This window comes from Ranitomeya imitator, chromosome 7 (genome assembly GCF_032444005.1).
Source record: "Ranitomeya imitator isolate aRanImi1 chromosome 7, aRanImi1.pri, whole genome shotgun sequence".
Classification (NCBI taxonomy): Eukaryota; Metazoa; Chordata; class Amphibia; order Anura; family Dendrobatidae; genus Ranitomeya; species Ranitomeya imitator.
In genome coordinates this window covers 70,054,982-70,074,795 of record NC_091288.1, presented here as the reverse complement: position 1 = coordinate 70,074,795, position 19,814 = coordinate 70,054,982, and the positions used below count along the sequence as shown (strand labels likewise).

The following is a 19,814-nucleotide window of genomic DNA, read 5'->3' as shown; positions in this document are numbered from 1 at the left end:
AGAGAAAAGCCGGCAATTCAGTGCGGTGTACAGTAAAATCACACTGACAGGTTTTATTAGAATAGATAGAATAAATGTCTACACATAATATAGGGGTATATATATATATGTCAGTGAGACACATATATATATATTTATATTTAATACAGCGCTAGATAGCTTAAAAGCCGGTAATTCAATTGCCGGCTTTTGCTATCTCCTTCTCAAACACGACAGGATATGAGACATGGTTTACATACAGTAAACCATTTCATATCCCTTTTTTTTTTTTACATATTCCTCTTTAGTAATGTTAGAAGTGTATGTGTGTACAATTTTGGGTATCTAGCTGGTAAAATAAAGGGTTAAATCGCGGAAAAAACTGGCGTGGGCTCCCGCGCAATTTTCTCCGCCAGAGTGGTAAAGCCAGTGACTGAGGGCAGATATTAATAGCCTAGAGAGGGACCATGGTTATTGTTCCCCTCCTGGCTTTTATATATATAACCCTACAATATTTAACCTACAGTATATACTTTAGATTCAGTATAGAATGGAGTATATCATGCAATTACTGATCTCCTATGCCAAAGGATGATGCAGAGTCTCCTACTATGGCATCTGTTATGAACAGGTAATTCAGAACCACAATGGACCTTGAAGTTCAGAGCACACAAAGTGACCTGACAATTACCAAAAACTAAGGACGAGCTCTGAGACGTGGGAACTCTGCTGACCGCAATCCCTAATCCTATCCAACCACACTAGAGGTAGCCGTGGAGCGCTCCTGACCAGTCCTATGCGCCTCGAGCACAGCCTGAGAAACTAGCTAGCCCTAAGAAAGAAAAATAAGCCTAGCTTGCCTCAGAGAAATACCCCAAAGGAAAAGGCAGCCCCCCACATATAATGACTGTGAGTTGAGATGAAAATACGAACGCAGAGATGAAATAGATTTAGCAAAGTGAGGCCCAACTTACTGAACAGACCGAAGATAGGAAAGATAGCTTTGCGGTCAACACAAAACCCTACAAACAACCACGCAGAGGGGGCAAAAAGACCCTCCGCACCGACTAACGGTACGGAGGTGCTCCCTCTGCGTCCCAGAGCTTCCAGCAAGCAAGAAAAACCAAAATAGCAAGCTGCACAGAAAAAATTGCAAACAAAAATAACACAAGCAAAACGTAGCTTATGCAGGAAGACAGGCCACAGGAACGATCCAGGAGGAAGCAAGACCAATACTAGAACATTGACTGGAGGCCAGGATCAAAGCACTAGGTGGAGTTAAATAGAGCAGCACCTAACGACTTAACCTCATCACCTGAGGAAGGAAACTCAGAAGCCTCAGTACCACTCTCATCCACCAAAGGAAGCTCATAGACAGAACCAGCCGAAGTACCACTCACGACCACAGGAGGGAGCTTGGCCACAGAATTCACAACAGTACCCCCCCCTTGAGGAGGGGTCACTGAACCCTCACCAGAGCCCCCAGACCGACCAGGATGAGCCACATGAAAGGCACGAACCAGATCGGCAGCATGGACATCAGAGGCAAAGACCCAGGAATTATCTTCCTGACCATAACCTTTCCACTTAACCAGATACTGGAGTTTCCATCTCGAAACACGAGAATCCAAAATCTTCTCCACTATATACTCCAACTCCCCTTCAACCAAAACCGGAGCAGGAGGATCAATAGATGGAACCACAGGTGCCACGTATCTCCGCAACAATGACCTATGGAACACGTTATGGATGGAAAAAGAAGCTGGAAGAGTCAAATGAAAAGACACAGGATTAAGAACCTCCAAAATCCTATGTGGACCAATGAAACGAGGCTTAAACTTAGGAGAGGAAACCTTCATAGGAATATAACGAGATGACAACCAAACCAAATCCCTAACACGAAGTCGGGGACCCACACAGCGCCTGCGGTTAGCGAAACGTTGAGCCTTCTCCTGGGACAAAGTCAAATTGTCCACTACATGAGTCCAAATCTGCTGCAACCTATCCACCACAGTATCCACACCAGGACAGTCCGAAGACTCAACCTGCCCTGAAGAGAAACGAGGGTGGAACCCAGAATTGCAGAAAAACGGCGAAACCAAAGTAGCCGAGCTGGCCCGATTATTAAGGGCGAACTCAGCCAAAGGCAAAAAGGACACCCAATCATCCTGATCAGCAGAAACAAAACATCTCAGATATGTTTCCAAGGTCTGATTGGTTCGTTCAGTCTGGCCATTTGTCTGAGGATGGAAAGCCGAGGAAAAAGACAAATCAATGCCCATCCTAGCACAAAAGGCTCGCCAAAACCTCGAAACAAACTGGGAACCTCTGTCAGAAACGATGTTCTCTGGAATGCCATGTAAACGAACCACATGCTGGAAAAACAATGGCACCAAATCAGAGGAGGAAGGCAATTTAGACAAGGGCACCAAATGGACCATCTTAGAGAAGCGATCACAAACCACCCAAATGACCGATATTCTTTGAGATACGGGGAGATCCGAAATAAAATCCATAGAGATATGTGTCCAAGGCCTCTTCGGGACCGGCAAGGGCAAAAGCAACCCACTGGAACGAGAACAGCAGGGCTTAGCCCGAGCACAAATCCCACAGGACTGCACGAAAGAACGCACATCCCGCGACAAAGACGGCCACCAAAAGGATCTAGCCACCAAATCTCTGGTACCAAAGATTCCAGGATGACTAGCCAACACCGAACAATGAACCTCAGAGATAACTTTATTCGTCCACCTATCAGGGACAGACAGTTTCTCTGCTGGGCAACGGTCAGGTCTATTAGCCTGAAATTTTTGCAGCACCCGCCGCAAATCAGGGGAGATGGCAGACAAAATTACCCCCTCTTTGAGAACACCCGCCGGCTCAGGCAAACCCGGAGAATCGGGCACAAAACTCCTAGACAGGGCATCCGCCTTCACATTTTTAGAGCCCGGAAGGTACGAAACCACAAAGTAAAAACGGGAGAAAAACAGCGACCAACGAGCCTGTCTAGGATACAACCGTTTGGCAGACTCGAGATAAGTCAAGTTCTTGTGATCATTCAAGACCACCACGCGATGCTTAGCTCCTTCAAGCCAATGACGCCACTCCTCGAATGCCCACTTCATGGCTAACAACTCTCGATTGCCAACATCATAATTTCGCTCAGCAGGCGAAAATTTCCTGGAAAAGAAGGCGCATGGTTTCATCACCGAGCAATCAGAACTTCTCTGCGACAAAACAGCCCCTGCTCCAATTTCAGAAGCATCAACCTCGACCTGGAACGGAAGCGAAACATCTGGTTGGCACAACATAGGAGCAGAAGAAAAACGACGCTTCAACTCCTGAAAAGCTTCCACAGCAGCAGAAGACCAATTGACCACATCAGCACCCTTCTTGGTTAAATCAGTCAACGGTTTAGCAATACTAGAAAAATTATTGATGAAGCGACAATAAAAATTAGCAAAGCCCAGGAACTTCTGCAGACTCTTCAGAGATGTTGGCTGAGTCCAATCATAAATGGCCTGAGCTTTAACAGGGTCCATCTCGATAGTAGAAGGAGAAAAAATGAACCCCAAAAATGAAACCTTCTGAACACCAAAGAGACACTTTGACCCCTTCACAAACAAAGAATTAGCACGCAGGACCTGGAACACCATTCTGACCTGCTTCACATGAGACTCCCAATCATCTGAGAAGACCAAAATATCATCCAAGAATACAATCAGGAATTTATCCAGGTACTCTCGGAAGATGTCATGCATAAAGGACTGAAACACTGATGGAGCATTAGAAAGCCCGATTGGCATAACCAGGTACTCAAAATGGCCTTCGGGCGTATTAAATGCTGTTTTCCATTCATCGCCCCGTTTAATACGCACAAGATTATATGCACCACGAAGATCTATCTTGGTGAACCAACTAGCCCCCTTAATCCGAGCAAACAAATCAGACAGCAGCGGCAAGGGGTACTGACATTTGACCGTAATTTTATTTAGAAGGCGGTAATCAATACAAGGTCTCAGCGAACCATCCTTCTTGGCCACAAAAAAGAACCCCGCTCCCAATGGCGATGATGACGGGCGAATATGACCCTTCTCCAAGGATTCCTTTACATAACTCCGCATAGCGGCGTGCTCAGGTACAGATAAATTAAACAGTCGACCCTTAGGAAACTTACTACCAGGAATCAAATCGATAGCACAATCACAATCCCTATGCGGAGGTAGGGCATTGGACTTGGGCTCATCGAATACATCCCGGTAATCAGACAAGAACTCTGGGACCTCAGAAGGGGTGGATGATGAGATATACAGAAATGGAACATCACCATGTACCCCCTGACAACCCCAGCTGGACACAGACATTGATTTCCAATCTAATACTGGGTTATGGACTTGTAGCCATGGCAACCCCAACACGACCACATCATGCAGATTATGCAACACCAGAAAGCGAATATCCTCCTGGTGCGCAGGAGCCATGCACATGGTCAGCTGGGTCCAATACTGAGGCTCATTCTTGGCCAAAGGCGTAGCATCAATTCTTCTCAATGGAATAGGACACTGCAAGGGCTCCAAGACAAACCCACAGCGCCTAGCAAACTCCAAGTCCATCAAATTCAGGGCAGCGCCTGAATCCACAAATGCCATGACAGAATAGGAAGACAAAGAGCAGATCAAAGTAACGGACAAAAGATACTTCGACTGTACCGTACCAATGGTGGCAGACCTAGCGAACCGCTTAGTGCGCTTAGGACAATCGGAGATAGCATGAGTGGAATCACCACAGTAGAAACACAGCCCATTCTGACGTCTGTGTTCTTGCCTTTCAGCTCTGGTCAAAGTCCTATCGCACTGCATAGGCTCAGGTTTATGCTCAGATAATACCGCCAAATGGTGCACAGATTTACGCTCACGCAAGCGTCGACCGATCTGAATGGCCAAAGACATAGACTCATTCAGACCAGCAGGCATAGGAAATCCCACCATGACATCCTTAAGGGTTTCAGAGAGACCCTTTCTGAAAATAGCTGCCAGCGCACATTCATTCCATTGAGTGAGCACGTACCACTTTCTAAACTTCTGACAATAAATCTCTATCTCATCCTGACCCTGACACAGAGCCAGCAAATTTTTCTCTGCCTGATCCACTGAATTAGGTTCATCGTACAGCAATCCGAGCGCCAGAAAAAACGCATCAATATTACATAATGCAGGATCTCCTGGCACAAGGGAAAATGCCCAGTCTTGAGGGTCGCCACGTAATAAAGAAATAATGATCTTAACTTGTTGAACTGGGTCACCAGAGGAGCGGGGTTTCAAAGCCAGAAATAGTTTACAATTATTTTTAAAATTCAAAAACTTAGCTCTATCTCCAGAAAATAACTCAGGAATAGGAATTTTAGGTTCTAACGTAGGATTCTGAACCACTAAATCATGAATATTCTGTACATTTATAGCGAGATTATCCATCAAAGAGAACAGACCCTGAATGTCCATGTCCACACCTGTGTTCTGAACCACCCTGATGTAAAGGGGAAAAGAAAGACAGAACACAGTGCAAAGAAAAAAAAAATGGTCTCAGAACTTCTCTTTTCCCTCTATTGAGAAGCATTAGTACTTTGGGCCTCCAGTACTGTTATGAACAGGTAATTCTGAACCACAATGGACCTTGAAGTTCAGAGCACACAAAGTGACCTGACAATTACCAAAAACTAAGGACGAGCTCTGAGACGTGGGAACTCTGCTGACCGCAATCCCTAATCCTATCCAACCACACTAGAGGTAGCCGTGGAGCGCTCCTGACCAGTCCTATGCGCCTCGAGCACAGCCTGAGAAACTAGCTAGCCCTAAGAAAGAAAAATAAGCCTAGCTTGCCTCAGAGAAATACCCCAAAGGAAAAGGCAGCCCCCCACATATAATGACTGTGAGTTGAGATGAAAATACGAACGCAGAGATGAAATAGATTTAGCAAAGTGAGGCCCAACTTACTGAACAGACCGAAGATAGGAAAGATAGCTTTGCGGTCAACACAAAACCCTACAAACAACCACGCAGAGGGGGCAAAAAGACCCTCCGCACCGACTAACGGTACGGAGGTGCTCCCTCTGCGTCCCAGAGCTTCCAGCAAGCAAGAAAAACCAAGATAGCAAGCTGGACAGAAAAAATAGCAAACAAAAATAACACAAGCAAAACTTAGCTTATGCAGGAAGACAGGCCACAGGAACGATCCAGGAGGAAGCAAGACCAATACTAGAACATTGACTGGAGACCAGGATCAAAGCACTAGGTGGAGTTAAATAGAGCAGCACCTAACGACTTAACCTCATCACCTGAGGAAGGAAACTCAGAAGCCGCAGTACCACTCTCATCCACGAAAGGAAGCTCATAGACAGAACCAGCCGAAGTACCACTCACGACCACAGGAGAGAGCTTGGCCACAGAATTCACAACAGGCATCCCATTTGCTTTTTTGCGATCTTAACAAAAGGGAAGGGGGCATGGGGCATTGAAAAGATATTGTGTGTAGCATTGCAATGGATAAACAGTAGTGATGGGAGCTTGATCCAGCTGAATAACATAGCCTGGCGCTTGCCGTTCCTATGTTAGGAAGAGGTTTAAGGGGCTTTTCCATCAAATAAAGAGATGGCATCTCAGTTTAAATCACTTCTTTATGATCGTTAGGGCAGGGATAGACATATTATTGGTGCAATATTTGTAGCCACACAGGAGCCCAAAAGGTAAGGGGACAATTTCCCCTCCAAAGCAGATGGAATTGTGCATTATGATGAGCTATTTGGCTGCAAAGTGCCCGATTCCTGTTCTTGCACAGCGGCCCGTTTCTGTCTGTGTCCACCAGTGTGTTCGGGATTTAACTTTTCCCCACTGCAGCGCTTTATTGCTGCAAGCTTTTCACGGCTATTAACGCACAGCAGCATGTAGGGTCATCCGTTTTGTAGGGTACCGTAACACAACATGAAGTAACACATGATGAAAATAGTATTTTAATTAATTATATTAAATACCCCTTAATCTCTTGAGAATGCAAGTGCATACATTAAAAAAACAGATCATTCCTGTACATGAGCAGTAGAAAAACACTTTTCTTTGTATAGAGAAGTAAAATATCTGCATATATCTACCATGAAACATATAACCGGTATCTTTCTGAGAATTAACTGCATCCAATGGAACGAACAGTTATTGTAAATGATAAAGAAAAACAACTTTTTCAGCTTTTAAGGATCATCCTGCTCTGGCAAATGGTGTAAAAGGAACATCACTTGGAAATACCCACGTTTATTGATTATTAGAAAATGAACATGCAAATAACATTGTCCGACCCTTGCATTCTCCTGTTCTCCTGATGTAGCTTGACAAATTGGAGCTCCCACAGTGACTGCCAAGTAATCAGACTGTGACAAATGCCTTACTACCAGCAATTTGTTTTCATTTTACTGAAAATTTCCTGTGCACAACGGCCGCCTCAACAATACATGCTTATTATTTAGTTGACTTTTTTTTATGAGCAGTCTGGTTGAATCACAGCATGTCTGGGTATTCTTGAAATGTATTCCTACTCCATAATTTAACCGTAAAACTCCAATAAATAACAATCAAGAATGTAGAAATGCTAACGGAATCTCCAAACTGATCAAATTCTGGAAAAGCAACAAGATATTCAACATAATATCTTCAATAGTAGATGTAAATAAATTATAAATGCTCTCTTCTATTCCTCTCTTTAAACAAATATTAAAGCGGTTTTCCAGGCAGGGCGGTGCCAGATGTATTTGACTTGCGGAAGAGGGTCTTGATGCGGCAAGGGGAATGTGATACTGTACTGTCTTGCCATCCATCACAAAAGAACTGGAGCCACCTGTATACCTTGCAGTATCATTTTTTTTATGTAGTGAACTAGGGCACATTGATCTGTTTTCATCCTCTTCCAGAATGTTACAGGGTAGACCAGTTACAGATGACGTATGAGCAGGGGCGCCATTAACGTATATCTTCATAGGGGGCCAACCTCTGCAGATAGGAAGCGGTGCATTACGTTATAATAGGGACAGAGTACCCTTCTATCACTTTAGATATTTAGCTTTATATGTGTGCACTGGTTTACTTTTACGTATGCACTTTATTTACTTTGGTACTACAACTGGTTCTGATTACTCAATTTTAGAAATTACCTAATAAAGGTTATATTTAAATAAGGTTTTCTTGTAAGTCTGGTTTGATACCCTTTTGGCAAATCAAATCTTCTTGCCTGGGTGGGAAAACTGGCAAAATCGTTGTGTATCAATTACCCCAAGTTTCCTTGATTAATTCAAAATATATATTTTTTTTTATTGAAACAAAGTGTGGTCACTTGTGGCAGGCCAAGGTTTTTTTTTTAAAATTTCAAATCACTTAATTTCACACAGAGCATGTTAAACTGTATGGATGACAATAGTGAATTTTTGGACAAAAAAAATAAACATGGTCACCTGCAGCAGCTATATACAGTATTTAGTAACGGCCTGCAAAGCCCCAAGCCCTGCCTAGAGGCTGTATTAAGCCATTCTCCCTGCTCCACCAGCTGCTAAATGCAGAATGTATCCCATAGAAAAAGCAAAGCATAAGATTAGCCCTTAAAATGACTTTTAGCAAGATGGTTCAGCAAAGTAACACCACTAGAGAACAATGATTCCTAAAACTGTGCACACAGGCCTGGACAACTTCTCTCTCCCTCCAATCAGAACTGTCCCTGAGTTGTGCAATGGTGTCCGTGTGCTAAGCATGGTGGCGCTGGTTCTTTCATAACCTCTGATGAGGTAAGATGGCCAGCCAATCACAGTAAAGGTGCTATGGCATTACAGTGACTGGGATGCAATCCCCGCATGTTTATTTTCTGTGTAACAGGCCCCAAAAAATGCAGGGTGGGGATTCCAGCATTAAATCTAAGCACCAGCCAATTCTCCAAAAAAAGTTCCGAGCACATCCGAACACCGAGATACTCGAGTGATATCCGAGTATCACCGAGCATGTTCGCTCATCACTAGTGGCAATGCCTTCTCAAAGGATAAACATTTGCTGATAGTAATTCCTGTTCATGATACAGAATAAATCTCACTGGATGCAGTTATAACAACCAAAAAAACATTTTCATTCATACATTCAGAGAACTGTACTCGATAGAAAAAATTTGTGCAAGTTAAAAAATATCTTTTTATTTTAATATTAAGTATCAAATACAGACAAACGAATGGCACTCTCCAGGCTAATTTTTCAGCCTTTATTGCAGCATCTTCTGCGGGAGAATGGGAACTGGGGTGCGTGAATGACGACGATCGCAAGTGCGCTTCAACTGGTCAATTTAATATTAAACACATTAAGTTATTAAAATCATGAAAAACATAGATATTTAGAACTTCTTTAAATGTTTTTGTTCCTTATAGCTGCGATGTATCTGTTACACACCGAGGAGGGAAAAGCCCATACTCAGCGATCAAGACATTCAGACAACGAAGAACAATATAGAAGAACTCTTGTATGAAATGGAAACTTTGGTAGGTTTTTTTTTATATAGAAAACAGATACAAGAAAAAACGGCACCAACCAGTCAACGAATCACTGGTTAATATAAGGCATACCACTTAAATATAGGAATGGTGGTGCATGCAAAATGGGATGAAGTATAATGAAAATTTTTTTAAAAAAACAGCACTCACCATTCCTTAAAAAATCATTTCCTTTATTTCATGTGGTGGGACCCACACAAGCAGGTCCTACCACATGGCTCAGTTTGCTTGGACTTGCAGAAGCGCTGGGATAAGCACAAAACAGCTGTTGTCCTTGTCCACTTCCTGGCTCCCCCTGTTTTCTAAAGGCTGTCCCACCACATTAAATAAGAAACGTACTTTTTAAAGGAATGGTGAGTGCTGTTTTTTCTGCAAGTTTTTTTTTATATTTCCACAGTCAGAAACAAGTGAGTTTTCAAGATATATTTAAGTTACAAATTGCAACTGATTAAATATAGAGAGCGAAGGAAAGATCTGAATCAAACAGTAAATGCACCTCCCTGGAGTTTTGGTAGTACCACATACTGATATAGAAACAGCAGGCTTAGGTCATAGATTCATAGAATCATAGAATGGTAGAGTTGGAAGGGACCTCCAGGGTCATCTGGTCCAACCCCCTGCTCAAAGCAGGATTCACTAAATCATCCCAGACAGATGTCTGTCCAGCCTCTGTTTGAAAACTTCCATAGAAGGAGAACTCACCACCTCTCGTGGCCGCCTGTTCCACTCATTGATCACCCGCACTGTCAAAACGTTTTTTCTATTAACTAATCTGTGTCTCCTCCCATTCAGTTTCATCTCATTGCTTCTAGTCTTCTAGGGCATTTGTCAGGGAGTGTTTTGTGAAAAAAGTATTTTTGTGTATGCTTTTTACCTTTTCTTACTGGGTTAGTAATAGTATGTCAGACTCCTCTCCATTATTTACCATAGGGGTTGATGGCAGCTGTAAATTTTGACAAATCATACTTGTCACCAGCTCCAAATCCCACTAGCCTGGCCACCAATCGGGGAAAGCTGAGACATGGTGACAAAATTGGCACATCAAATTTGATGTACCACTTCTGGCGCTGTTGCGAGCTGGTATTTTTAGGCTGTAAAAGGGCCAATAACCATGGAACTTACCAGCCTGATAATATCAACCTACAGCTGTCTGCTTTGCCTTAGCTGGTTAATAAAAATAGGGAGGACCCCACGTCAGTTATTCAAAATTATTTATTTATTTATTTATTTATTGTTAAAAACGACAAGGAAATACAGTGAGAGATGGCGTTTGTTTGTTTGTTTTTTCTTCTCTTTTTTTATTTTGCTTTATATAGAAATCATTATCCAGCAAAAATGAATGAATGTTTCCTAACATTTTTTTCCTGTAAAATCCATTTTATCTTCGGTTTTGTATGTTTTATTGTCAGTTCGCAAAAGTAGCGTAATACTCTGACAACATTGTGACCTAGGAGTCAGACATGTGTCTTGCCCATGCTGTTTCCATTCCAATGCAGCAGTGTTTCCATCCATTTCAACAATTTTTCCAACCCTCCAGATCTCCTGGTAGAGTGTACTGGAAAATGCTCTAGTTTCCCATTGACTTCCATTATGCTCGTTATTCAAAGCGATCATTAGGGTTTGCTTGATTCGAGTAGCAAGCATCCAATTAGTTCTCACCCATCACTAGTTAACACCACTCTTGAGCTTTCTGTCAAAGGTTTACACCATGAGAAGTTTTGATGTATACTCCAGGGCCGAAATACTTAAGTCTCAGTATGGATTTGTAGCCCTTTTTTAGGCCTTTATTTAGAATACTTTGCCTAACTAGTCATTTTTAAACAGTTGAACAAAATCTTATGGCTCAGTGGTTGGCAGCCTTGAAGCACTAGGGTTCTGGGTTTAAATCCCACCAAGGACACCATCTGCAAGGAGTTTGTATGTTATCCCCGTGTTTGTGTGGGTTTCCTCTGGGTGCTCTGGTTTCCTCCCACATTCCAAAGACATACTGATAGGGAATTTAGATTGTGTTCCCCATCGGGGACAGTGATGAAAATGTGTGCAAACTGTAAAGCGCTGCAGAATATGTTAGAGCTATATAAAAATAAAGATTATTATTATTATCTTTCTGGTGCAACCCCATCATTATATACTGTATATTTAGTGATATTGTGTGTCTTTGAATGTCCAGGGAGCGAGAAGTAGGTGGAATCTCAACTGGAAACTGGATTACTATTTACCAGGATACAGAGAACGCTCTTCATCTAGACATTTACGAGGTAGGTAATATTCAAAAGAATATTTTCTCATTTGTTTGGCCTCACGTCTTGATGGATGACAGAAGTTGTGGCAAAACAGGATCAGGCATGTTGACTTTGAACATGCCAGATCCTTCATTGTTAAGGGAGATTATCTATGCCAGGTAATAAATAAATTAGCTTCCTAATTCAATATAAATTCTGGCAGCATGTATGAAAAGAAAACCAATACACTGTTTCCTTAAAGCGAACCTGTCAGCAGCATTTTGCTAAGTAAACTACAGGCATTGTCAGGTTGGTGGTGTTAAAATGATTAAAATGATATCTGGGGTGAAGAAATACATCTTGTGGTTCTTGTGGAATCAGTGTTAGAAGTTTTTAGTTAATGATATGCCAATGCTCTGGGGCGCAACTGTAGGCAGAGTCTTATTTTCCTGCTCTAAGCCAGAGAAACCAAGGAAATACCTGCCCACAGGCCATCCCAAAGTACAAACTTGTGTCTCATCAGAGAGACAGAGAGAGAAACAGACTGTTTATGCTTTAGGGCAGTCCTGTGGGAAGGTCTCTCCATTGTTTCTCTGGCTTAGAGAAGGAAGATAAGACTCTGCCTACAGTCCCGCCCTGGAGCATGGGCATATCATTAACTTAAAACTTCCAACACTGATAACACGAGAACCATAAGACGAATTTCCTCACCCCAGATATCACTTTAAACATTGTAACAGCGCCAACATTACAATGCCTGCAGTTTACTTATCAAAATTCTGGTGACAGGTTCACTTTAAGTCTCACATACACATTAGACAAATGTCAGCCAAAGCACCAATATTGACAGGATCGTCCGACAGCCTAATGTTTGTGGGAGCCTCCCTCCTCCCCCTTGACAGTTGATGTTTAGAAAAGAATGATCTTGCATGTGGGTTTACTGATCCTTTTGCTCTCCAGGAGAAGATAACCAATGTCAAAGCAGTTTCTGTGTGTGGGAAACTTGGGAGCAATAGCAATCGGCCAAATGTTTGTTCAGTTGACAATTATCTATTGTGTATGAAATACTTTGGACGCAGAAATATAGTTTAATTATAACAGTGTAGCTGCTTGCTGGCACCACTGAGTGTAACTCATTGCATGTGAATTCCCTCATCTCTCCCTGAATTCACAATGTAAGATGTAAGTAGCTCTCTCTAATGGCAACTGTAGGCTAAATGAGCAATTGCCAAAATTTGACTTATATATATGTTTTACTTACATGTTTGCATTTTACAGCCAGTAATGAAGTAAGGCTTGCCAGGGTGACCAAAGGCAGTAAAAAGGATTTTGGGGGTATGTCACAAGCAAGAGAAAAGTAAAAGATGCTATAGGATTTTTACAGGATGAAAAGGGTAACGTGGTCAAAAATGATGTTGAGAAGGCAAAACTTTTAAATTCCTGTTTTGCATCTGTGTTCTCTAAGAAACCAATTGTAACATCAACTGATCTTCACAGTGCCATTGAAGAAATTAAAAGAATCCACACCATCTATAAACAGAGAGATGGTGAGGGAACATGTAAATAATTTAAAAGAATTTAAATTTCCTGGTCCAGATGAATTACATCCTAGGGTAATGAAAGAGTTAGCAGAGGAAATTGCAGAACTTTTAACCAAAATTTCTGAAAAATCCTGGAAAACAGGAGAAGTCCCAGATGATTGTAGAAAGGGCAAATGTTGGCCCCATCTTCAAAAAAGGAAAGAAGACAGAGCCAGGAAATTACAGGCCAACCATTCAAATTTTTCTTAATGTAAGCATGCCTTTATTTTTTTTTAATTTTAGCTGATCCACAGCCTCCAAAATCAGTAAAAAAGAAATGCTGTAAAGATGATGTTTTTAAAAGGTTGTCAGCACCAAGAAAGAGGTAAGCGGTACCACATGGTAACATTATACCAATAACAGTTTATATGCATCTTGAGTAACTCTATAATAGTTTTATTTGCAATTTAACTAAAAATTGCTTGATCACATGAAGGTCAACTTTTTGAGCATTAAAAACTATATAATATTTTTTGTGTTAAATTTCAAAGATGTACCTTTACAGTGTCTGTCACTTGACAAGTATAAAGTCAGTATGTAACAAATTAGACATTATTATTATTATTTATTATTTAGAATATTTTTACTAATTGATGGGTTTGCCCCAATTAACTTCTGGGTCTCTAAATTGGAAACATGGCCTGAGCTTGTCCTTTATGCCTTGGAGGTGTTGGCCTGCCCTGAAGCAAGTGTACTATCGGAATGTGTGTTTAGCATGGCAGGGAATGTCATCACAGACAAGCTCATCTGCCTGTCCACATCCAACGTGGGAAGCTAACATTACTTAAAATGAACCAGGTGTGGATCCCACAGGACTAGTCAATACTTTTCCATGACTAGACAACTATAACAGCTGCACTCAGCCTGTCTTCAACCTTATTTGCCTTTCGTTTCATTTGGGGCTTCCTCCCCCCCCAAAAAAAATTGGTTACCTCCTCCTCCATCTCTTCCACTTACACCACCACATCCATCACCTTTTCCAGTTGGACCTTTGCCCTCTTGCTGTAGCTTGTTATTTTATTTTTGTTTCATTCTTTCTTTGGTTCATTCTATGTTCTTTGTAGTCATTTCCCTAAAAAAAATGTTGGGTTACTTCTCCATTGCCTCTTCCACCTATACAGACACATCAACCTCACTTGGACCTATGCCTCATGGTTCTAGATTCCTAGTTTTAATTTTGTAAATTATTTGTTGTTTTAAGTGAGTTAAATTTAAAAAATAATAATAAAAAAATCATGAAAAAAGTGCAAAAAAACAAAAGCAACCAGTGCTGGATTACTGCTCCCTTGACTCTTCATTTATTTATTTATTTTACTCAGTTATATAGCGCATTCTTTGCAGACATCATGGGCACTTTCCCATTAGAGCTCACAATCTAATTTCCTTATCAATAGGTTTTTAGAGTGTGGGAGGAAACCAGAGTACCAAGAGGAAATCCATGCAAGCACGGGGAGAGCATACAAACTCCTTACAAATGTTGTCCTTGGTTGGATTTGAACCCAAGACCCCAGTGCTGCAGTGCTGACCTCTGAGCCACCTTGCTGCCCTGCCTCTTCCACCTATACCGCCATGTCCATCTCCTCCACTTGTACCTGTTCCACCTGGTTCAAGATTCATATTTTTCATTTTCACTTTGCGTTTTTTTTATCTAGCCCTGGAGTGGCATTTTAAATCTAAGCTCCATGCCCCCATTCTTATACTCACCTTCCGGCGGATTCACTTCCTACTGACGCCGCTCTGGTCCTGGGGCGCCATCTTGTGCCCATAGCTTTTGACTGTCCAGAAGTCAGAAGTTATGTTGCAAGCTCTCAATACAAGTCTATGAGAACCAGAAGGAGGCTCTCATAGAATTGCATTAAAAAGTGACCTCCGATGCACTCCTGCAGACATTGGCGGGCGCCGGCAAGTCATTTTTCACTGGAGACCGACTGGAGCTAGGCTGGAAAAGAATGAAAGGGTTGACAGGTGAGTGTGAGATAGTGGAGCAGGGAGCTTACATTTAAAGCACCCATGTAGGGGTGCAATAAAAAAACGCTGTACTGGTGATTAAAGCATGTTCACACGCAGCGTTTTTACCTCATATTCTCTGCTCATTATTTATTCTGAAAAACATAGCCTTTTACAGAACCTGCAAAATTAATAAGCTTTCTGAAATCACATGCACTAATCGCTTATTTTTTCTAAGCATTTTTTTTTTCATGTCTGCAGCATGTTCATTCTTGTAGTGTTCAACTGAATGGAAAAAAATGCATGTATAAAATGCATCAAAAGCCACACTAAGGGCTAACTCACACATGCAATGAAATCGGATGAGTGCAGTCCGATAAAAAAATTGGATTGCACTCGGCCCTATGTTATACTATGGGGCAGCTCACATCTGCGATTATTTTTCCATGCCCATTCGGCACGCGAAAACAATTGCTGCATGCTGCGACTACATCCAAGAATCAGATCGCTTCCAGCCATGCAAGTCTATGGTTCTTTGTGAAACATTGTACTGCACTGGGATATTACCTGAGTACAGTGCGATTCCTGCTATTGCCGCCAATGGAGGAGATGGAGAAATTACTTTCTCCGTCTCCTCCGCACCTGTGCACCGATTCTAGCATGAGAGAGACTGACATTTGGCTCCAGATCACAGCAGAGCAGGAGCCGAGGGTCATTAGCATATTGCATCCAATGCTCTCACATCGGATGCTATACACTAATGTGACACAGAATATCAAATAAAGTGTCCTATTCTCAACAGGGTAAGGTAGGGTACAGATTGTTGGCCCTATAGAGAATTGGTGCACTCTGTATCTTTATTAGCAGCCATACGTGTTTTTAGGTCGTGTATGTTGTACTGTTTTATTATATTTAGTAAATGTTAAGTTTTATTGGTGTCATTTACTGTACCTTTAGTAGTGTCATATATCGGTGAGCTATACACTAATGTGACCCTGGCCTAAGGCTACGTTCCCATGATGAGTTTTGGTGCATTTTTGGCATTGCATTTTTTTTCTTTAAAAATGCAGCTTCTTACAGTTCCAGGAAAATGGATAGGATTTATATAAATCTTCTGCTCCTTGGGCTTCTTTATTTACTCAGCATGAATTGACATGTGGTACATGTTTCAAATCCGCAGCATATCAATTTCTCTTGAGTCTTCTGTGCGGATTTTCCCCATAAACTTGCATTAGTTTCCGTGGCAGAACCATGTTGAATACACATGTAATCCGCACCTAAGTATGTCACTAAAGTTTTGTCAAAGCCAAACACCAGGAAGTATCAAAAATAAAGTACCGTAGCTTTATTTAAAGCATGACACACCAAAAAGAGACAAAAAGACAGAGTCAGAAACACGACAAAAACTCATGTTAAGAAAACGCATGCAAAATTGCAATGAAAAAACGCACGTAACCTAGGCGCAGAAATACTGCAGCTTCAGAAGCTTATGGGGAGAACTGAGCCTAAAACGCTGAAAAAAATGTGTCAAAAACGCGCATATTTTAAAAGGTGTTTTTCCTGCCAAAGCTCAGGGTTTTGATACACAAAAATCTACTGCAAATAGTCAATTTGCGTACATACTATTAAGCCACAGTCACGCATGCAGGATATTACATCAGTATTTGTAAGCTAAATTGAGTGGTGGAACAGTCAGAGGAAAAGTATAATAGGAACATGTCACCACTTCTGGATTTATCACCCACTCCTGGTTTTGGCTTATAAATACTGATGTAAAATACTGAACGTGTGAACAAGGCCCAAGACATAATTATTTTGCTGTTATAAGGTTAAAGGGGGTATCCGGGACTTTATGAAAAACAAAAAAATGTACCTAAGCACTAAGAGGCAGGTAATTGCATTTTACCTGCCTGTTGTGCACGGACCGTTCTTCCCCAGCACAGAGCGGTCACATCTACAAAGCGGAGGCTTCATTTCCGCTCTGTTCTGTCTATGGGGTGGGACTTCTGATGTCATGAGGTAGGAAAGAGTTGGTCCAGTGCTCTAACAGTCCACATTAAAGCACCATCTTATAACTATGTTTGTTTTTGCTTGTTTTAGGATGCCATCTCCTTCTCATGCCACATCTTGTGATGCTTTCAAGCTGGGAATTGCTGACAAGATCCAGAGAGAAAGACTAAAATGTACCACTGCTACACTTCATGGAACTAAAAAGAAATAATTGAATGCCCCCCAATCCCACCCAAAAAAAACCTTTTTTCCTATATAATATGTTTTCTTAATAAAAAGTAGAAAAATGGAGACCTAATTGGTATCTCCATGTTTGTAATTATCTGAGCAACTTAATACAGTGTTTAAATGATGAATGTGGTAAGGGAAATAGAAAGTAACAATAAAATAAATAGTATTAGACAATCCACAACTACAAATACAATATAGGGCTTTGCAGTTAACCTGAATATTAGGGATGACACTTCCCCTTTGAATCACAACACACACTTCTAACTAATACTGATTAAACTATAAATGGCTACAGCAATGGAAACAAGAAAATTCAATTTGGGGACTTGGTTGCCATGGGTGATGGTGCACTTTCAGAGTCCGTTGGTGCGCATAATGCCTTAGGAGAAAGATCTCCTCCATGGCTAGCCCTATTATAACTAAAAGTATGTTAAACCAGAAGTTCCAGCAATACTCTTTTATAGATAGCTCTTATATACTTATCCCCATTGCAACCACAAGTCTAAGGAGCTACTCACTCCTTAATGTGGTAGTTCTGCAATTACAGCCTGGGACTTTAGGATTCAGTAGGAATGGAAGGTAGAGTTATTTTCCTTGATGGGAAACCAGGAGGAGGTGGGCAACCCTGGGCAACCTGGCAGATATGTAAATGTGGTGCTGCTCCAAGGCTCATTGTCCTCTAACATGGAGCTGCAGAACTGTCAGTCCACACACTGTGCTGTCCTGGTTCACTGCTATATTCTCTCAGTATTCTCTGCCTCCTCCTCCCTTGTACTCCAGCTTGCTCAGCCAATCAGTCCTGTCCTCTGCTGCTGTTTCTACTCTTCCAGGTTGACAAGGCAATGCAGCTAATGTCTCTTAGGGTACTTTCACACTTGCATCATTTGGCGTACGTCACAATGCATCGGTTTGGTGAAAAAACGCATCGTGCAAATGTGCCCGTGGGATGCATTTTTTCTCCATAGACTTGTATTACTGACGCATTGCGACGTATGGCCACACGTCGCATCCGTCGTGCAACGGATGCGTCATGTTTTTGGCAGTCGCGACGCACAAAAAACGTGCAATGTGACTTTTTTTGTGCGTCGTCTCCGCCATTTTCGACCGCGCATGCGCGGCTGAAACTTCGCCCCCTTCTCCCCGCTCATCGCAATGGGCAGCGGATGCGTTGTAAAACTGCATCCGCTGCCCACGTTGTGCTACATTTAACACATTGTCCGTCGGGCCGACAGTTTGCGACGGCCCCGTACCAACGCAAGTGTGAAGGTAGCCTAACTGAGAAACACTGTCTGCTCCTATCAGCCTCAGTTTCTGTACACCAGTCTTCCCCCAACAGGGGTTATATTTGTATGGGGAGCATGTAAAGAAAAATACATAAAAAAATGCTAACATTTTAGATTTTTCTTTAAACTTACATAAAAGTAACCAAAAAGTCATATGGTAAAACAATGATGTCACTGAAAATGTTGTCTCGTACTGCTAAAAACAAGTCCTCATCTGACTATCTGCAGAAAAAAATTAAAAAGTTAGAGTTATCAGAATATTATCACTTTTACCACATGGAGAATGAGGTGAAAAATATAAATAAAAACATTGCTGGCTTTTGCTCACTCTGCCACAATTATGTAGTAGTAATGTAGTAGTTAAACCTTGTCTCATTGCAAACACATTTGAAGTGATGTCAGCTCGGCTGCACTGGCCCTCCACCCAACACTGGCTGCCTATGAGAATGGAACTGAAGCACTAGTGTACCCTAAATTTGGGGATTACATTAATGTTTTCATATCACATGTGTAACCATCAAGCTTTTTGTAATTCCATTTGCAATGATGAATCTACTGCTTTTTAAAATAAAGTTTATTTCTGTGTGACTAAACCCCTCTTGCAGCTCCAGTTTCCTCTCTACACCACCACCATGGGGTGAGCCACTGACCATACAGCCATGAGGGAGCAGTAATATGTTGCCCGCGCACATTCATCACCGTGGGACCATGACTACATGAGTGCGCTAGGCACTGGGCATGGCCACCACCGACGATTTCAAGTATCAGATGTACAGGGTTCTTTACGCACTGCACTATGAGACGACACCTGCAGTGCAAATGTGTTACTAGTACAACAGATGTGAAATTTGCCTTATTACAGTGTTAGCTCTGCTGCACTTTGTTAGCTTTGCTGTACTGTGTTACCTCTGACCTTAGGCTATTTGAACAAGTTCAGGATTTTTCACGTTTTTTCGCAGTTTTTCGCTATTAAACGCGATAAAACTGCGAAAAAAACGCA

At 41.8% G+C, this 19,814-nt stretch overlaps 1 protein-coding gene across 1 annotated transcript in view; it reads left to right on the top strand.

Moving 5' to 3' along the window:
- LOC138645862 (uncharacterized) overlaps window positions 1-17,851 on the top strand; it is a 349,954-nt gene extending 332,103 nt beyond the window's left edge. The window contains exons 11-14 of the mRNA XM_069735368.1: window positions 9,419-9,529; window positions 11,712-11,799; window positions 13,587-13,668; window positions 17,391-17,851. Coding sequence (XP_069591469.1) covers window positions 9,419-9,529; window positions 11,712-11,799; window positions 13,587-13,668; window positions 17,391-17,511 — 402 coding nt within the window. The 3' untranslated portion in view covers window positions 17,512-17,851. The remainder of the gene's footprint in view (window positions 1-9,418; window positions 9,530-11,711; window positions 11,800-13,586; window positions 13,669-17,390) is intronic.
- The last annotated feature ends 1,963 nt before the right edge of the window (window positions 17,852-19,814 follow it).